This window comes from Pteronotus mesoamericanus, unplaced genomic scaffold (assembly GCF_021234165.1).
Source record: "Pteronotus mesoamericanus isolate MK-2021 breed Mesoamerican mustached bat unplaced genomic scaffold, CSHL_Meso_final scaffold_1186, whole genome shotgun sequence".
Taxonomy (NCBI): Eukaryota; Metazoa; Chordata; class Mammalia; order Chiroptera; family Mormoopidae; genus Pteronotus; species Pteronotus mesoamericanus.
In genome coordinates, this window is record NW_026555302.1 from 8,862,887 (window position 1) to 8,877,569 (window position 14,683).

Genomic DNA, 14,683 nt, shown 5'->3' on the forward strand with positions numbered 1-14,683 from the left:
AAACTTGAAATGGAGAGCGTAGCCAGCTCTGGCGGTCCATGGTTAGAGAGGTCAGAGCTATTCTAGAACAACCAGTCACCCCCTCAAAGTGAGAGTGCACGCCGATATCCAAACAAGAACATGTGGGAATCAGAGCTTACTGTTAGCCCCTCGCCGTGGACTAGTTCTTATCTGTTCACGCAGGGAGAGGGGAAGGAGGGTCTCGCTCCTGGTGCAAGAGAGCTTCCTGTCATTCTGCAGCAGACGTCGCTGCCCTGGGAAACTCTTCCTCTTCCCCATCCCAGTGCACCGCCTCTTAGGTGCAGCACACCCATGGACACCACTTGTTTTCTAAGGACCAAGAGCTTTCTTAAAGAAGTGAGTGAAAGACTAGTTCGGTTTGATGCTGCGTATTGCACCCCAGCGTGTTTCTGACGCTCTCTGCAAGCTTTTTCTCTCTCTGCCCTTCTGGATGAAATGCCCTTGGAGTCACTGGGTTTTCGTGACCTGCTTTTGTCAGAGGAAGCAAGTTCTTGAATTTGCCAGAGGGAGTAAAGGAGACCAAAGGACAAGGGACAAGAGTGAATTCCACAGGGATAACATAGACCCCTATAACAAGTGTCCACGGGTCCACCACGTTGCTTAACAACTGAAGGCAAAACTCCCAGAATGCTCCTGGAGCAGCCATGTGTGACCACTCTTTCATCCCCCACCACAGGGCCACAAATCAGAACGCTGCACGCCTGTCAGAATGACTGGTTATTGTTTCCCCACGTACAGGTTCATGTGCCATAACTGACCCCGGAGAAGCAGAATGGCACAGTGTGAGAGCTTGTCACATTAAATGATCAGAAAACCGTTACCTGCTGATAGGCCGGTTGATCATGCAGAAGTGATTACACACCCTCCTCTCCGCGGGCCGCTCAGACCTGCCGCCAGGCCTCCCTGGCGGCCAGGCTGGGGGCTGGGGCTTGATGAGAAGAAAACTCTATCGAAGAGGGAAGTTGATGGTTGATTCCCCCTAGTTCCTACAGCCCTTTGACGTGGGTGGTGGTGTGGGATTCCCAGCCTGACATTTCAATTCCAATACACGTTTTAAAAATATAGTTTTGGTGACAACAGTGCTCCTGAAAGATTTGGGGAAAACTGAAAAGTTTAAGGTACATTAAATCTTATTTTCTTGGGCTGGAGGAATTTGCTGCTTAAACACATTCAAAGACGGATTCTCTCTCTTTCTTATCCCTCTCAATGCTCTCTCTCTCAGAGGGATGGAAATATAAGTCCTTTCATAAAGAGAAGCCTCACCCTGAATTTACCTTATAGACATTCGAGGGGGCACATATGTCTAGTCTCTCACAGTTTTGCTGAAGGTGAGGGTAAGCCCTCCTGCTCACTGCTGTCACCCGAGCAGGTGCGCCCTCAGCCACTCGCAGCCTCTGGGGCCCTGCGGGGATTTCCAGTGTAATCTTGGGAGGGTCACAAGGACCAGAGCCACTCACAGAGAGGCCGGGAACGCCAGTCCCTCCCAAGACCGGACTGGGTGGAAGCACTGGACCTAGGCGAGCTGGGCGCGTGCTCCTTGCGATCCCGTGTACTTCTTCACCCAGGAAGTACCAGTCCCTCAAGCTTCTGATCGTGTCCCTTCATGCACATGTGCCTGTGGGATGCACGGGCCAGGGGACAGGCCTCCGTAAATGGCTGCTCTCACCATGTGGGAATCTTCCAGTGCCGAATAGCAGTGTTTATTTCTGAGACCCCATACTAACCCACACAGATGCCATGGTAATTGCAGAAGTTGAAAAAAAAAAGTCTCAGAAATAGAAATACATCTAAATATATTTTCAGGACCCAGATTCTGGAGTCTGACTACTAGGGAACTAATCTTGGCTCACCATGTACTAGCCATGCATCCTTTGGCAAGTTCCCTAACTTCTCTGGACCTTACTTTTCTCATTTGTAAAAAGGGAAAAGAATTGTTCTTCCAGCATAGAGCTGCTATAAGGATTAAATGAGTTACCGTATGTAAGTGCTAGATCTAGCAAGTGGCCCAAACACTTGAGTATGTTCATTTGACTAGACATGCCAGGTGCCACACTGTTAATTAACAACAGCAACCTAGTCTGGATGCTAAAGGAATAGTTGGTTTTCTGGTTTTGTTTCTCCTTGTGCTTTCTTCCTATTTTCTCTCATATTTTGCAATATGAGCTAATGCGTAATTGGAACATAAATGTCCTTGATAAGAGGGAAAAAAAATTCAGCAACTCCCAGGCTCCTTTGAAGACTAAGGCGTAGTCAAGAGGCAGGGGGCTGAGGAGGAGAGGGCTAGTGGCCAGAGGGACGGAGGGGGCGTGTGACTTCAGGGATGCACTCATGGGCGCCCCAAGGTGAGGATTTTGAGGGGTCCCCTGCTTTGGCAGTGCTGGTCCAGCAGTGGAGATTATGTCCCTGCTTCGTCCCTCATCACATGGACTGGGCGGGTCCCGTGGCTGACTTTGAGCTCTCTCTGATGCTGCTGAGGACGGTCTGAGGTCCGAGGGGCCAAGCACTTACAGCGCCAGTGGTGGCGCTGACAAGGGCGAGGGCCGCCTCGTCCCTGACCCCGCAGAGCTGCCCAGACCTCCAGAGCAGGAGCCGGGATCATTCTGCCTGCATTTGCATGTCTGGGTAATTACAACTCATAAAAGTATCTAACCCATTAGTTAAAATCCCGGCCCCAGCGTTTGACTCCAACCCCCTGCCGCAGCACTGGCTACACGCTGACTCGATGCCGCCTCATTTGTCCTCAATTTATAAGCAGCACAGCCTATAAATAGAAACCCTTTTGCTAAGTTCCCCAGGAGGCATCAGCAGGTCTTCCAGCCTGTATGTTTTCTCCTTTCTTTTTTTAAACGCCAACATGGTAGGCTTCTTTTTCCTGCCCGCTGCTTGCCCCTCCAGCTCTCACCTCCATTTCAACCTTGCGGGCGTGCCCGCTGGCTGAGCGGCCCCCTGGCGGGGTCTTTGCTGAGGGAAGCCCCAGTCTCGGGCCGGGCGTCTCCACTCACCTGTAGATCCTGTACCTGGTGGTGAACCCCTGGCGGTACCGTTCCACGAAGTCAGCGTACTCCTGCGCGCGGTGGAAGGGGCCCCGGTCTGTGAGCAGCCAGTCCAGGGGCGGCTGGCCGGCCAAGGGCACATGCTGCTCCGGGACCACGGCGGCGGCCGTGGCCGAGACAGCCAGCACCCAACCGGGGAGGCCCAGTGCCAGCAGGGTTGCCCATGGGGCCGCCGCCGGCCGGAGCCCTCTAAGCTGAGTGCCGCACTGCCACCTCATGCTTCTCCCAGGCGGTTGGTTTCTTCATTCTCTCGCCACGCTCTCCCCCTCTGTGCGGCTCCTCCGGGGCCCCTGGAACCAGAAAAGTACACACAGAGACGTCAGGTCTGACACCACGGGCCTGTGAGCATCAGACGTCGCTAAGCAGGACTCAAGCCAGGAATCCTTTAGCCTATTGACACACCTGCATTCTTGGCATTGAGCATTTAACTCAAAACAACCTGACAGGCCATCTTTTTACAGACGAGAAGGTGAGGTGCAGAGAGATTTGGAAGAAAGTTGCTTACATTCAAGTAGCTTTTATGTGAAGAAAGCAGGACTTTGAGCTCAGGTTGTCTGGCTCTTAAACTTTATTGTGTTTTGCTTCCATGTTTCTAATGTTGACCTAACACCATCCAATTCTGGCTTCCCCTCTCAAAAATGTTCACGATCTTTCAGTAATAGTGTCACGGATTGTGTGCTGCCTCTAGGAGCTTGGTGTAAAGCCAAGAGCGGCCCCGTTTTTCAGGTGGCAAACTGTGGGGTAGGGAAGTAGTGACGTCCCATCGCTGCTATGAAACTGAGTGAACTTGGGCAAATTGTCTCCCTTCTCTGGACTCATTTTTCTCTCACTGAAAATAAACAGGCTTTGAACATCTGACCCCCTTCTTTTACAGAAGATGTTGCAGGGAGGGAGGTAGAACAGGAAATCAGATTGTCCCATCGCCATCAGCAGAGGGCCGGCCACGCCGGCAAGGATACCTGCCCTGTTCCCTCTCGCCTCCCCGGCAACAGGAAAGCTCCCTGCGGACAGGGCTGTGTCCTTTCCTAGCTTCTGCATGTGCACAGGGGCCTTCAGAGACCCTTCTTGAAGGAATGAATGAATTCATGCCCTGTCCTCTCTAAGTAGAAGGGAAAGTACCAGGGGAGAAGACCTTGGCCATCACAGCTCTTGGCTTCCTTGTGACTCATCACAAGCCTTTGCTTTCCAGTGGATGCACTTGGTCTAAGGTAACTGTAACCTGTGTAAACCCCAGGGCAGGAGCAGGGGACTGAGTCACGGCTGCACTGGTTTCTCCAGTCTGCCGTCTCTAGCACGTGCTGTCAGAGCCTCGCCCATCTCCCTTCACCGGCACCGCCTCAGCATGGGCCAGAGTGACTTCCACACACCCCCACCCGGTGCACCTCTAATTTGTGGCTTGAAGGACTTTCTGGCTGCCAAAACCCAGAGGTGGGCTCCCTGGGGGTGAAGTGAGAGGTTGGAATCCCCTGGCGCGACCCAAGTCCTATGAGGACAGGCAAAGTGGGCTTCGGCGCGTGGTGCACATCCCCTTCTGGAGGCCCCAGTACATTCCGGGATGGCCCCAGGTCAACAAAACCACCAGATGCTCGTTGGACCAGTGTGAGCCCCGAAGAGACTGCCCAGGGCCTGGGGCCAAAGATCAGTCCTGGACACCCCAAACCTAAAGGTTGGCCCGCGTCCGAGGGCTCAAGACTCAGTCTCTGTGCAGGATGCTCTCAAAAGTATGGCAGTCCCTGCTCCTAAGAGCGAAGGGACAGAAACGTGAGTGTCTGCATGGCCAGACTCACTCCCCTGCTCAGGAGAGAGTGAGCACTTCTGTGTGCTGGGGGAGCCTTCGGAGCGGCCCTGCTGCCCCTCTCAGTCCGAGAGTTCTGCCGGCACTGTCAGCGTGGGTTTACATTTCCCTGGGACTCCGAGGGGCTCAGCTGGGTAGATGCAGATGGAGAACAGGAACCTAGATCGGGCTCCGTGTCCAGCCGTAGCCAAAGCGCGCGGTGCCAGCTGAGGAGCCAGAGCGGGGAGCAGACATACGCGCCTAATGGGCTGGCAGAGAGAGGGGCTGAAAGAAGAATAACGAGGCGACGCCTGCCCTACCAGGGCCTGAAAGACATTATGACATTCCAGTAATTAAAACAGGTGATACTGACACACAAACTGAATGGGCAGATCGATGATATAGAACAGAGAGCTCACAAATAGAGCTTATTATACATGAGAACTTAATATATATTTTTAAAAGCATTACAGACTAATTGGGTATGGGGTGGAATATTTTATACGTCATATTGGAAAATTAGTTCTAGATGGATTAAAAAGTTAAATGTAAGAAATAAAATCATAGAAGGAAGAAAAATCCCCGAGTGTTTTATGATACGCATGCATTCCTTTTAAATCGGGGGAAAGGTGATGTGAACGAAAAGGAGGACTGCACTCTGCGCGTGGGGGCAGGCGTTTTTCCGTGGGTGTAATCTGACGAGGATGCCCCAGGTATTTCTCACTTATCATTCACCCAGACATTCACTGAGGAACATTAATTGAGGACCCCCTAAGTGCCAGGCGTGGTGCTCAGCATTGATAATACAGACGCAAGTGCTCATTACGCTCTCTGAAACTCTCCCACTAGTGATTAATTCCTCCTGTAAAATAGCATTTTTAAAGGCATAGGGCTGGAGGAAGGTGCGGATGTTTACTTTGGAGGCTGGGGCTCCTTGACACAGCGGGCGGGTAGGTGTGTGCTGATGGGCGGGGAGTTACGACACAGTACAAGGCAGGATTCCAGACTGGCCCCAAGTTCCCTGCGTCCTTCGGTGCACGCCCTCCAGGACCCCCTCCCCTGGAGTATGGTCAGGGCTTGAGAATAAGATGGGAGACCATTCCCATGATCAGGTCCCTCTCCGTTGACCATCAAATGGGGAAGTCTCCTGGGTGGGCCTGGCCTAATCAGGCAAACCTTGAAACAAAGGGAACATTTCAGAGCGATGAGCCTCTGCTGGCCTAGAAGAAAACAAGCAGCCGTGCTGAGAGCAGCCTGTGGGGGCCATGCCACAAGGGCTTGTCGGTGGCCTCCAGGAGCCGAGGACAGCTCCCAGTCCATAGCTAGTAAGACGGTGAGAAATTTGGTTGCAGGAACACAAGAAAATGAACCCTGCCAACAGCCACATGAGCCTGGAAGAGACCCTGAGCACCGGATGAGAACGGTTCCCTTGGCTGACCCCTAATTTCAGCCTGGGGAGGCCGTGAGCAGAGGACCCCACACACCCATCTCTGGACCTGCACAGAGACTTCAAGACAGTAAATTGGTTGTTTATTGTTTTATGCCATTAAGTTTATGGTAATTTGTTATACAGCAATAGAAAAATAATGGATGTAAAAGACAATGCTACCATCCCCCTGTCCACCCCATTTGGCACAAGGCCTGGCCTGGCGAGGCTTCCTCGTGCTCCCTGAAGACTAGATGCTCTTCTCAGTGTGAGAAAAAGCGAATGCGGCAGGTTCTGGAGCCCAGTGCTGCCGATCGTTGCTCCTGACTCTGATCGCTTCCACACGCCGCCTGTCTAGGCCATGGATCTTCTAGATCGGAGGCCAGGTCTCTGCCGTGTAATTCCAACACTCACACATAGCTGGTCCTCAAAAATTGGTGAAGGATCAATCGCATGCATCTCATCCAGGGATCATTGTGAGCCAGTGACAGCACGTGGCCTTGGTCCGGCCACTGAACCTTTTGGTGACCTGTGCTGTAATGTGGGGGTTGGTAGGGACCGGTGACAGCCTTTGGGAAAAGCTGCGTGCCCTTTGAGAGGAGAGCTATATTGAGTCCACGCCTGCTTCTTGTCCTTCTTTGTTTGTAATTATGCTTTCTTAGAGCCCACATGGTGCAGGAACCTGCCTGGCTATAGGAGCGTCAGCTTTATGATCAAATGGTTTTGATTGTGAGCCACGGCTGCTGAGCGTGACATGAATGCCGGGGTTCAGCGCCAGCCACGGCCCTGGAAAACCTGGCCTTACAGCACGTGGTTTCGGCAGCCCCCGCCCCCGCCCTGTTTCCTCAGGAACTCAGGGCATTTTACCTAAAAAAAAAAAAAAAAGAAAGAAAGAAATATTTCTTTTTAAGAAAGAGAAAATTTAAACAGGTTTCAAAACTTTTTTTTATAAAGCCCTAGAATATGTTTCTTTACCTTAAATAAAGACAAAATAATTGCTGCATTGACAGTTGTGTAAAAATGAGACTCCTTAAGGGCACAGCTTTTGGCCATTTTCTGTTTATGCTCCACAAAAAATATCACTGGGACATTTTTATCAGCAGCCTGTCACGCAGTTTTTAACGGTCTAAATTCTTGCGACTTCTGGTGGTATCACTACTATTCAGCAGGTTAAGTAATTAACACCTTCCCCGTGACGTGTCCATGTGTCCTTCGGTCCGAAAGCTGCCTGTGTAAATAATCCCCGGTAGCACATGTCAGTAGATTAAAGGAATGGCAAGGCTAGCTCTTTGGTGAGAAATTATAAACTTACTTGTGAAAGCCCAATAATTTCATTCACTTAGACCATATTGAAGACCGAGTTTTACGCAGTCCGCATAATAAATCAGCTGTGGGCCGAAGGTCCCAGTGAAGTGGGTCCTGAGTTTTCCTTTGTGAGCACATTAGCGCGAACCTGTTCGTGAACCAGGTGTGTCAGCCTTTTGTCAGCAGGGGAAGTCGGGTGTGGGTGGAGTCACGTGAGAAGTGGCCCGTGCGGCCTTCCAAATCGGAGCGCTTAGAAGAATCCTGCCCCCACCTTGCAGAACTGATCACCCCCCGAGGCCTTCCGTGGACTCCCGTGTCCTCCTGGTGACATCTACCTCCGAGACAGAGCAGTTAGAATTCAGGACATCCACTGCATGTGTACCACATCTCAGCCACAGTTATCATCGATAAACACCAGTGTAAATCATGTAATATTCGTGTGGGATTTCCTGTTTATGAAGCGCGGATAATAAAATCACGCGCAATCCTCACCTCCCAGATTGTCTGTTTCCCTTTAACGCATGAAGATACTGGGGCCGGTAACACAAGGTCTGTATTTCAGTGGTAGATCCACGTCTACCAACTCTAGATCCTGTAGTATTTAATACACCTCGCTGTACCATCGACGGGATTTACAGCTATAAAAACGTGTGGGCTTTGCCACTTACAAGTTGGTGCTCTTGGGAGTGAGTCACATCCATCTGGGGGCCCCCTTTGGTCATCACGAAAATGACTTATGAGGGAAGACGAGCCCCCTGCCCCCACCTGAAGCCAAAATCCTGTCACTCTGTGCAAACACAAGGGCCATGGGAAGACGGGGAGAGGCGCTGAGAGGCTGTGTTCGGGAGTAGGTGTCTCAGGACGCGAGTGGGCCATAGAGGAAGGGAGGTGCAGAGCGGGAAGCCTTGCTTGTTGGAGCGGTGACATTTAATAAAGTGATTAGGCAGTGACATTAAATAAGTTCTCAAGCCATTTGAGTGGTTAATTGGCCAACTCTACTGAGGACATGTTTTCCTGAGTATATCTGAGGGTGTCCGTGGTACAGGCTCAGAGAAAGTGTTGCTTGTTTTTGTTAAGCTCAGCATCTTGGTGCAGAACCTCTTGTCCTACACAGAAAAAGGGGGTGGCCAGGAGAAAGGCCCGGACATTCGGGGGTGGGGGTTTCTAAAGGGCAGGGGTGCATGTGGCTGCTATTATATCAATGACTTCGATTCTCGCCTCTCGTCGGGATGACCTGCCAGCCTCAGCAGGGACAGAACTTGGTGTTTTTACTCCCAACAGTGTGCACCAGTGGCCCGTCTGAGAGCCTCAGCAGGGCCTGTGGTCCCCCAGGTGAACGCAGGCAGATGTGGCACCCTGGCTGCTACTGTCCGCTCCAGGCTCTGGGACACAACCTTCAGCTTCACCCCCAGGACTGGCATGGAACTGGCGTGTCCCCACTGCTAGTTAGGAAACGACTTGAAATATGTGAGGCACATGGGTATCTTCCCTGCATAGAATCAGGTTAACAAATATATTTGAGCAAAGGTAAGAGCTAATCATAATTGTTACGTACTAAATGGTCTTGCATTCATCTGAGACCTTCAAGAGGAGAGGCTGGGAGGGGAAAAGGGGTTTGCTGGAGGCCCCTCTGCAAGGATGCAGAAACGAAACTCTAATGTTCCGAGTCCAATTGGCCCACACTTCGCTCTCCTCATCCGCACTCATCTCTGTCCATCCTCAGTCAGTTACTAAGCGAGTTGTGTGCAGGGGATCGCACCAGGTGATGGCGTTGCGTCTGATCATGAAGACACACCCAGCACTGGCCTCATGCAGCAGGACAAAACGCAGGACCTGAGGCTCCTGTGATGAGCTTAAAAAAGTGATGACGTTCTCTCTCTCTCGGAAGTTTAGTGACATTAGACCATGTAGGCACCATCCCCTCAGAGCCCTGATTTAGAGGTCTCTGCCGTGTGATGACTAGCCCTTCGTGTATCAAGGACGGATTCGTCTGCCAGTTGCACAGGCTTCGGGCTTGCCAGCCAGCATCCTTGGCACTTTTCTTGGAGGATGAACTAACTACCATCCTTGGCCTGAGCCTTGCGTGATCAAGTGTAGGTCATAGTGTGCAGACCAGGGAGGCCCCTGTGCCCCAGAGTTTCCACTGAGCTCACGGGCGTCTCCAGAAAGAGAAAGACAACATTGCCCGTCGAATGGAACCTCTGTGTGCAAAGTCTCACACCCCAAAGCCCTTAACACCTCACCTCCAAGCTGGTTGACCATGCTCAGACCACTCCCACGACACTCCTTCTGGAAGACGCCCCACCAGCTCTGTGGCCCTGACAGCCAACCAGCCTGCCTTCCCTTGCGGGGCACTCAGCCCGGCCCCTCCCACCAGCTGCCCGGCAGTGGAGGGCTTACAAGCACAGGTCACCGAGCCAGAATGCCTGGCTCCCCTCGTTGGCGCCCCCTCTGTTGCCTCAGCTTCCTCAGCGGCTTCAGAGCTACCATCGTCATCACAAATCGTGTTCAGATATCGGTTACTCTGTGCCAGACGCTGGTCTAAAGACTTTCCATGCATTGACTCACTTAATTCTCGTAAAACCTCCATGAAATTGATACTGTGAAATTTCCATTTCACAGAGGAGAAAACTCAGTGCAGCCCAGATGATCTATAAACCCAAGGCCCACAGGCTTTCCGCTAGAGTCACAGGAGGGTACCCTAGATTCCTGTGGGCGACTTACATGTAAAAGATTGCTATGGATTGACGAAAAGTCTAGAATCTTAGAGTACAAAAGCAGGACTCACCTACAATGTCTCTCCTGGATTGGATAAGGCCATCTGCGTGTCCGCTTTGGGGGAAGCTTTGTGGATTCTCCTCAGGCAGCCCGTTGGCATGGCCTTCCGAGAAGGCAGTTATATCTCACCGCGCTACGAACGGTAAGGTCAAGAATGTCCCCCCAACCTGGGCGCGGGTGCGCAACCCACAAATGTCAGTCCCTGTGTGCCCCTGAGTCCCAGCGCTTTTCCCTCCAGTCCCCAAACTGAACAGAGCCTGTGCCCCGGTTCCCCACCCCCCTCCTTTCTGCCCAATCTCCCATCCAAGGTGCGAGCGCACCCTCGCTGCTTCCCACACCTGCCCTCAGCTCCTTTACTTTCTGATGGGGCAGATGGACCCCCCAGACCTTTCTGCATCTCTCCCTGGCTCTGAATGGAACTGCCACCTCTTTCTTTGTGTATTCTGGCCATCGGATCGGTCCTCCCATTACCAAGGTTGTCTGACTTATGCCAGTTGGCCTCAGCCCCTCGGTATGCCCAGCCACTCTCCGAGGATGTGTCTACTGATGCTGGCTTAGCCAGTCACCCCACACCCCTGGCAGACAGCTGGCTCCATCCTCCAGAAAGGAAACCTCAGTTGCTGCCTCCCTCCCACCAGCCTGGTTCTGTCTCTTAAGGCTCAGCTCGCGTCCCAGCAGAGCGAGCCTCTGTGCACACGTCGGATAGTTGAAGCATTTCTGGCGGGCCTGGGAAGCCAACATAAACCTAACCCAATCACACAGAAATTGCTCATGGCTGCACAGGCTGCGGAACGGAGGGACGCTGACAGCTCACTCCACCCTGACCAGCAGCCGGCGGTGCTCTTCCTGGTCTTGGCTTCCCGCCAGGCCTGTCGCTGCATCTGAACTTTCAGCCCAAGCTCTGCCCTGTTCGGGCCTTGGCACCGACAGGGATGTGAAAGGACAATGCCCCGAGCTGTGCCAAACAGCACGGGGCTCCTGAGATGTTCCCGAGGCAGCTGTGACCAGCAAACACATTGTTTCCAGGATTGTGTTTGTAAATATATGAGTTGCCTGACAGCTTGTGGAATTAAATATAGATGCTATATCACAAACCCTCGCTCAAATAAACTATATGCTGCTCAGTGAATGTCAATAAGAACACTGAGAAAGAATCATTACCCCTTTCTGGAGTGGAGTCCAAAAAACCCAGCCCTGAGTAGTTTCCTTGTTTTGCTTGTTTTTTAGGTGGTTGGTTTGTTTTTGTGTGTGTGTTTGTTGTTGTTGTTTTTTTTTTTTTTTTTGATGAAAGTGACCTCCCCAGGCTTTGTCGGGTACCGGTGGGCAGTGTGGGGGAGGGGGGGGTGGTGAGGAGACAGGACCGGAGCGGTTGGTAAGGTTGCTGCCATTGGATGTGATGGCTACAGCGCGTGTGGTGGCGGAAGCCAACTTGGAGGTGACCAGGTAGATGATAAAGCCACAGTCAGCCTTTTGGGACCTTGGGGCACCATTTCTGAAAATGGAGTCCGTGGCTCACTGGCAGCCATTTGGAAAGACCCTCAGATGGAGAGCAGACTTACCCCTCCCTCTGATTCCTCTCTGCAGCACTTGAGCTGAAGACTGTCCTCGCCTTGTGCTGATTTCTACAGGTCCTTGTATGCGGACAGGTTCCCTGGGGTCAGTATCCCGGCACTAGAGTCTGCGCCCTGGACGAGCCTCCTGAGAACCTTCTGTCTTCCGCTGAGAAGGCTTGTAACCCTCGTGTTCATGCCAGGCCTGCACAGCCCTGCCTGGGCTGCCTGTTGAAAACCCCCTCCGGCAGGTGGTACGAAACGAAGGTGCCATGAATTCCAGGCAGCCCTGGCGCGGTCTTGAGGAGTTAAGGTTTCCTCGTGCCGATCATTTGGAATTTATGCCATTGGTATGTTTCTGCCAACTTTATTTATTTGTTTGTAGTGTTCTCCAATTCTTGTTTGTCTACCTTGGTCGCGTTCTTTGTTTTTTATTCTATTGTATTTTTTTATTTATCCCCCCAAACCCTCTTCCACGTCCGCCTAGCCCCACACGATCACCGCACTGTTGTCGGCATCCACGAGTTCTTCCTCTCTTTTTATTGCTCAGTCCCTCCGTGCCCCACCCCCGCCGCGAGCTGTCAGCCTGCTTGTTCCAGTTCTTTAACATCGAGTTTTCTCTCCACTCAGAAGTGGAGCTGTGGACTTAAATGGGCTTCAGGGATTTGGTGGTCCTTATGCAAAAAGCTCTAAGAGCCTTCCATGGAAGAAAAAGTATAATTCTTGAAAAATCTAAATTCAGACTTCATTCTGGCTCACACTGACTAGCTACCTAAACTACTTTTGACACAGTAAACCCTTTGCAAGATGTGGTTGTAAGTGCCCCCCTCCCTTCCTTTTAGGAAGTTTAGTAAGTTATCTACTCATTCAGCCAACTTATGTTTATTAAGCAAAGAGAGTCCACTTAGCTAAAATATAAAATGTAAAAAAAAAAAAAAAAACCAAAAAAAAAAAAAAAAACAGTGGGAGAAAATACTAGAAGGTGATGCTTGGATTTCTGTGATTAGCCAAAGGCACAGTAGGCGCTCTTTGCCGAGCAGGATTTGCATACCTCTACAACTCAGTGGAGACTAAGGCTTGAAATGGCGTTTTCCAAATCAAAACTAAGATTAAATTATTTTCAGCCTAATTTTATATTTTATTATTGATTTTTAGTCCAGATCTTTGAAAAAGCAATATAAAGTAACTCTATTAAGAATTTTTAAAATTAAATAAAATATCCCATTCCTCAAATAGGGTAATAGAATGTAGTTAAGACAGAGCCAACAATATACTCCAGTGGGTCTCAACTGGTGTGTGCATGTGTGCACACATGTGTGTACACGTGTGTGTGTGTGATTGTGCCCCCAGGAGACCTTTTCCAGTTCCTAGAGGAATTTTTTATTGTAACCGTCTGGAGAGGGTTGCTATTTCTGGGGTTAAGGCCCGGCAGCCGCTAAATGCCCTGCAACGCACTGGGCGGCTCCTGACAACACAGGAGTCCCTGCCCCTAAGCGTCATTCCTGTGGGGCTGTGCCAGCATGTGCTGGTGAGCCTGGACTCCTAAAGTGTCTCTGAATCACGGATGACCAACTTTTTAGGAAAGTTTCTCATGAATATCTAGGTTGCCAACACGTTACGGTCAGAGACCAAAATGACTCATCTCCACAGTCTCTTTGTTTAGTTTTGTGCTTAATTGGTCTTTGATAACAATACCAGCAAAAAAAAAAAAAAAAGAGAGAGAGAGAAAATAGTAAAAAGTCCTATTTACTGAGTGCTTATTTTCCACTGGGCACTGCCTTTCTACAAAGGAAGCATTATTAATCCATGAGCAATTAATACAAAGAAAATAAGATTCAAAAAGAATTAAGAAGCTTGTAATTCCTTCTTCCTTCTATTCCTCCTTCCCTCCCCCCTCCTTCTTCCCTTCCTTCCCTCCTTCCCTCCTTCCCTCCTTCCTTCCTTCCTGTCAAGCCAATAGGCAGGCCTGTTTTGGGGTGGGGGCAACCTAATAAAGGTCTCTGCATGAGGTGTAGGTGGTTGATTAGGCAGCAGCCCAGCAGACTCAGGAAATTAGTTACATGCAGGGGGAGTTAGCCAATGAGCAAATATACTGAGAATAATAGTTTCTGATAGGCAAAAAAGAGAGCTATAAATATAGAAAGGACAAAAGCTAGAATAAACCATGTGGTGTGGCCTTGAGACAAATGACATGACAGCCACGTGCAACGCACAGTCCTGGGTCGGATCTTTTGTTATAACAGACATTATTAGGTCAGTTGCAAAACTCGAATGGGGTCTCTGGGTGGAGTGCATATGGGAGTTACTTGTACTCTTGTATACCTTTCCTACTAGATTGAACTTACTACAATGTGCAAATGAAAAAAGAAATTCATACAAGGCTACAGAGCTCTTGCAGCCAACATTGAGACCCTATTGTCCGTGCTCTGACATCTATGCTATTTCCCAGTCCATGATTCTAAAATATCTTTGTCTATCAAAATAAGGATTTTTTTGAGGATGCCTACGATACGGTTTTAAGACAGACATTTACAGCTTAGAGGATGTAACGGGAGACTTGCTGCATGTGGCTGCATCAAGTGTTGTCCAATAAAAATACAACACAAACTATTGTTTTGGCCAAAGAGTTAGTTTAGTTTTCTTCATATGAAGGCTCTAGTAGTGCTCAGTTGTCTTTAATTTAATTTGAAACAATTTTGTTAGAGTGTATTGTGACAGCTGTCATATCAGTGTGCATTGAAAAAAGCTTACTGAAATTGGTGAATTTCTGTGCAGC

At 50.3% G+C, this 14,683-nt stretch overlaps 1 protein-coding gene across 1 annotated transcript in view; it reads right to left on the bottom strand.

Annotated features, from left to right (window-relative positions):
- Positions 1-14,683, bottom strand: part of BRINP2 (BMP/retinoic acid inducible neural specific 2) — a 90,966-nt gene that overhangs the window by 43,359 nt on the left and 32,924 nt on the right. Inside the window, exon 2 of the mRNA XM_054587552.1 lies at positions 3,024-3,364. Coding sequence (XP_054443527.1) covers positions 3,024-3,292 — 269 coding nt within the window. The 5' untranslated portion in view covers positions 3,293-3,364. The remainder of the gene's footprint in view (positions 1-3,023; positions 3,365-14,683) is intronic.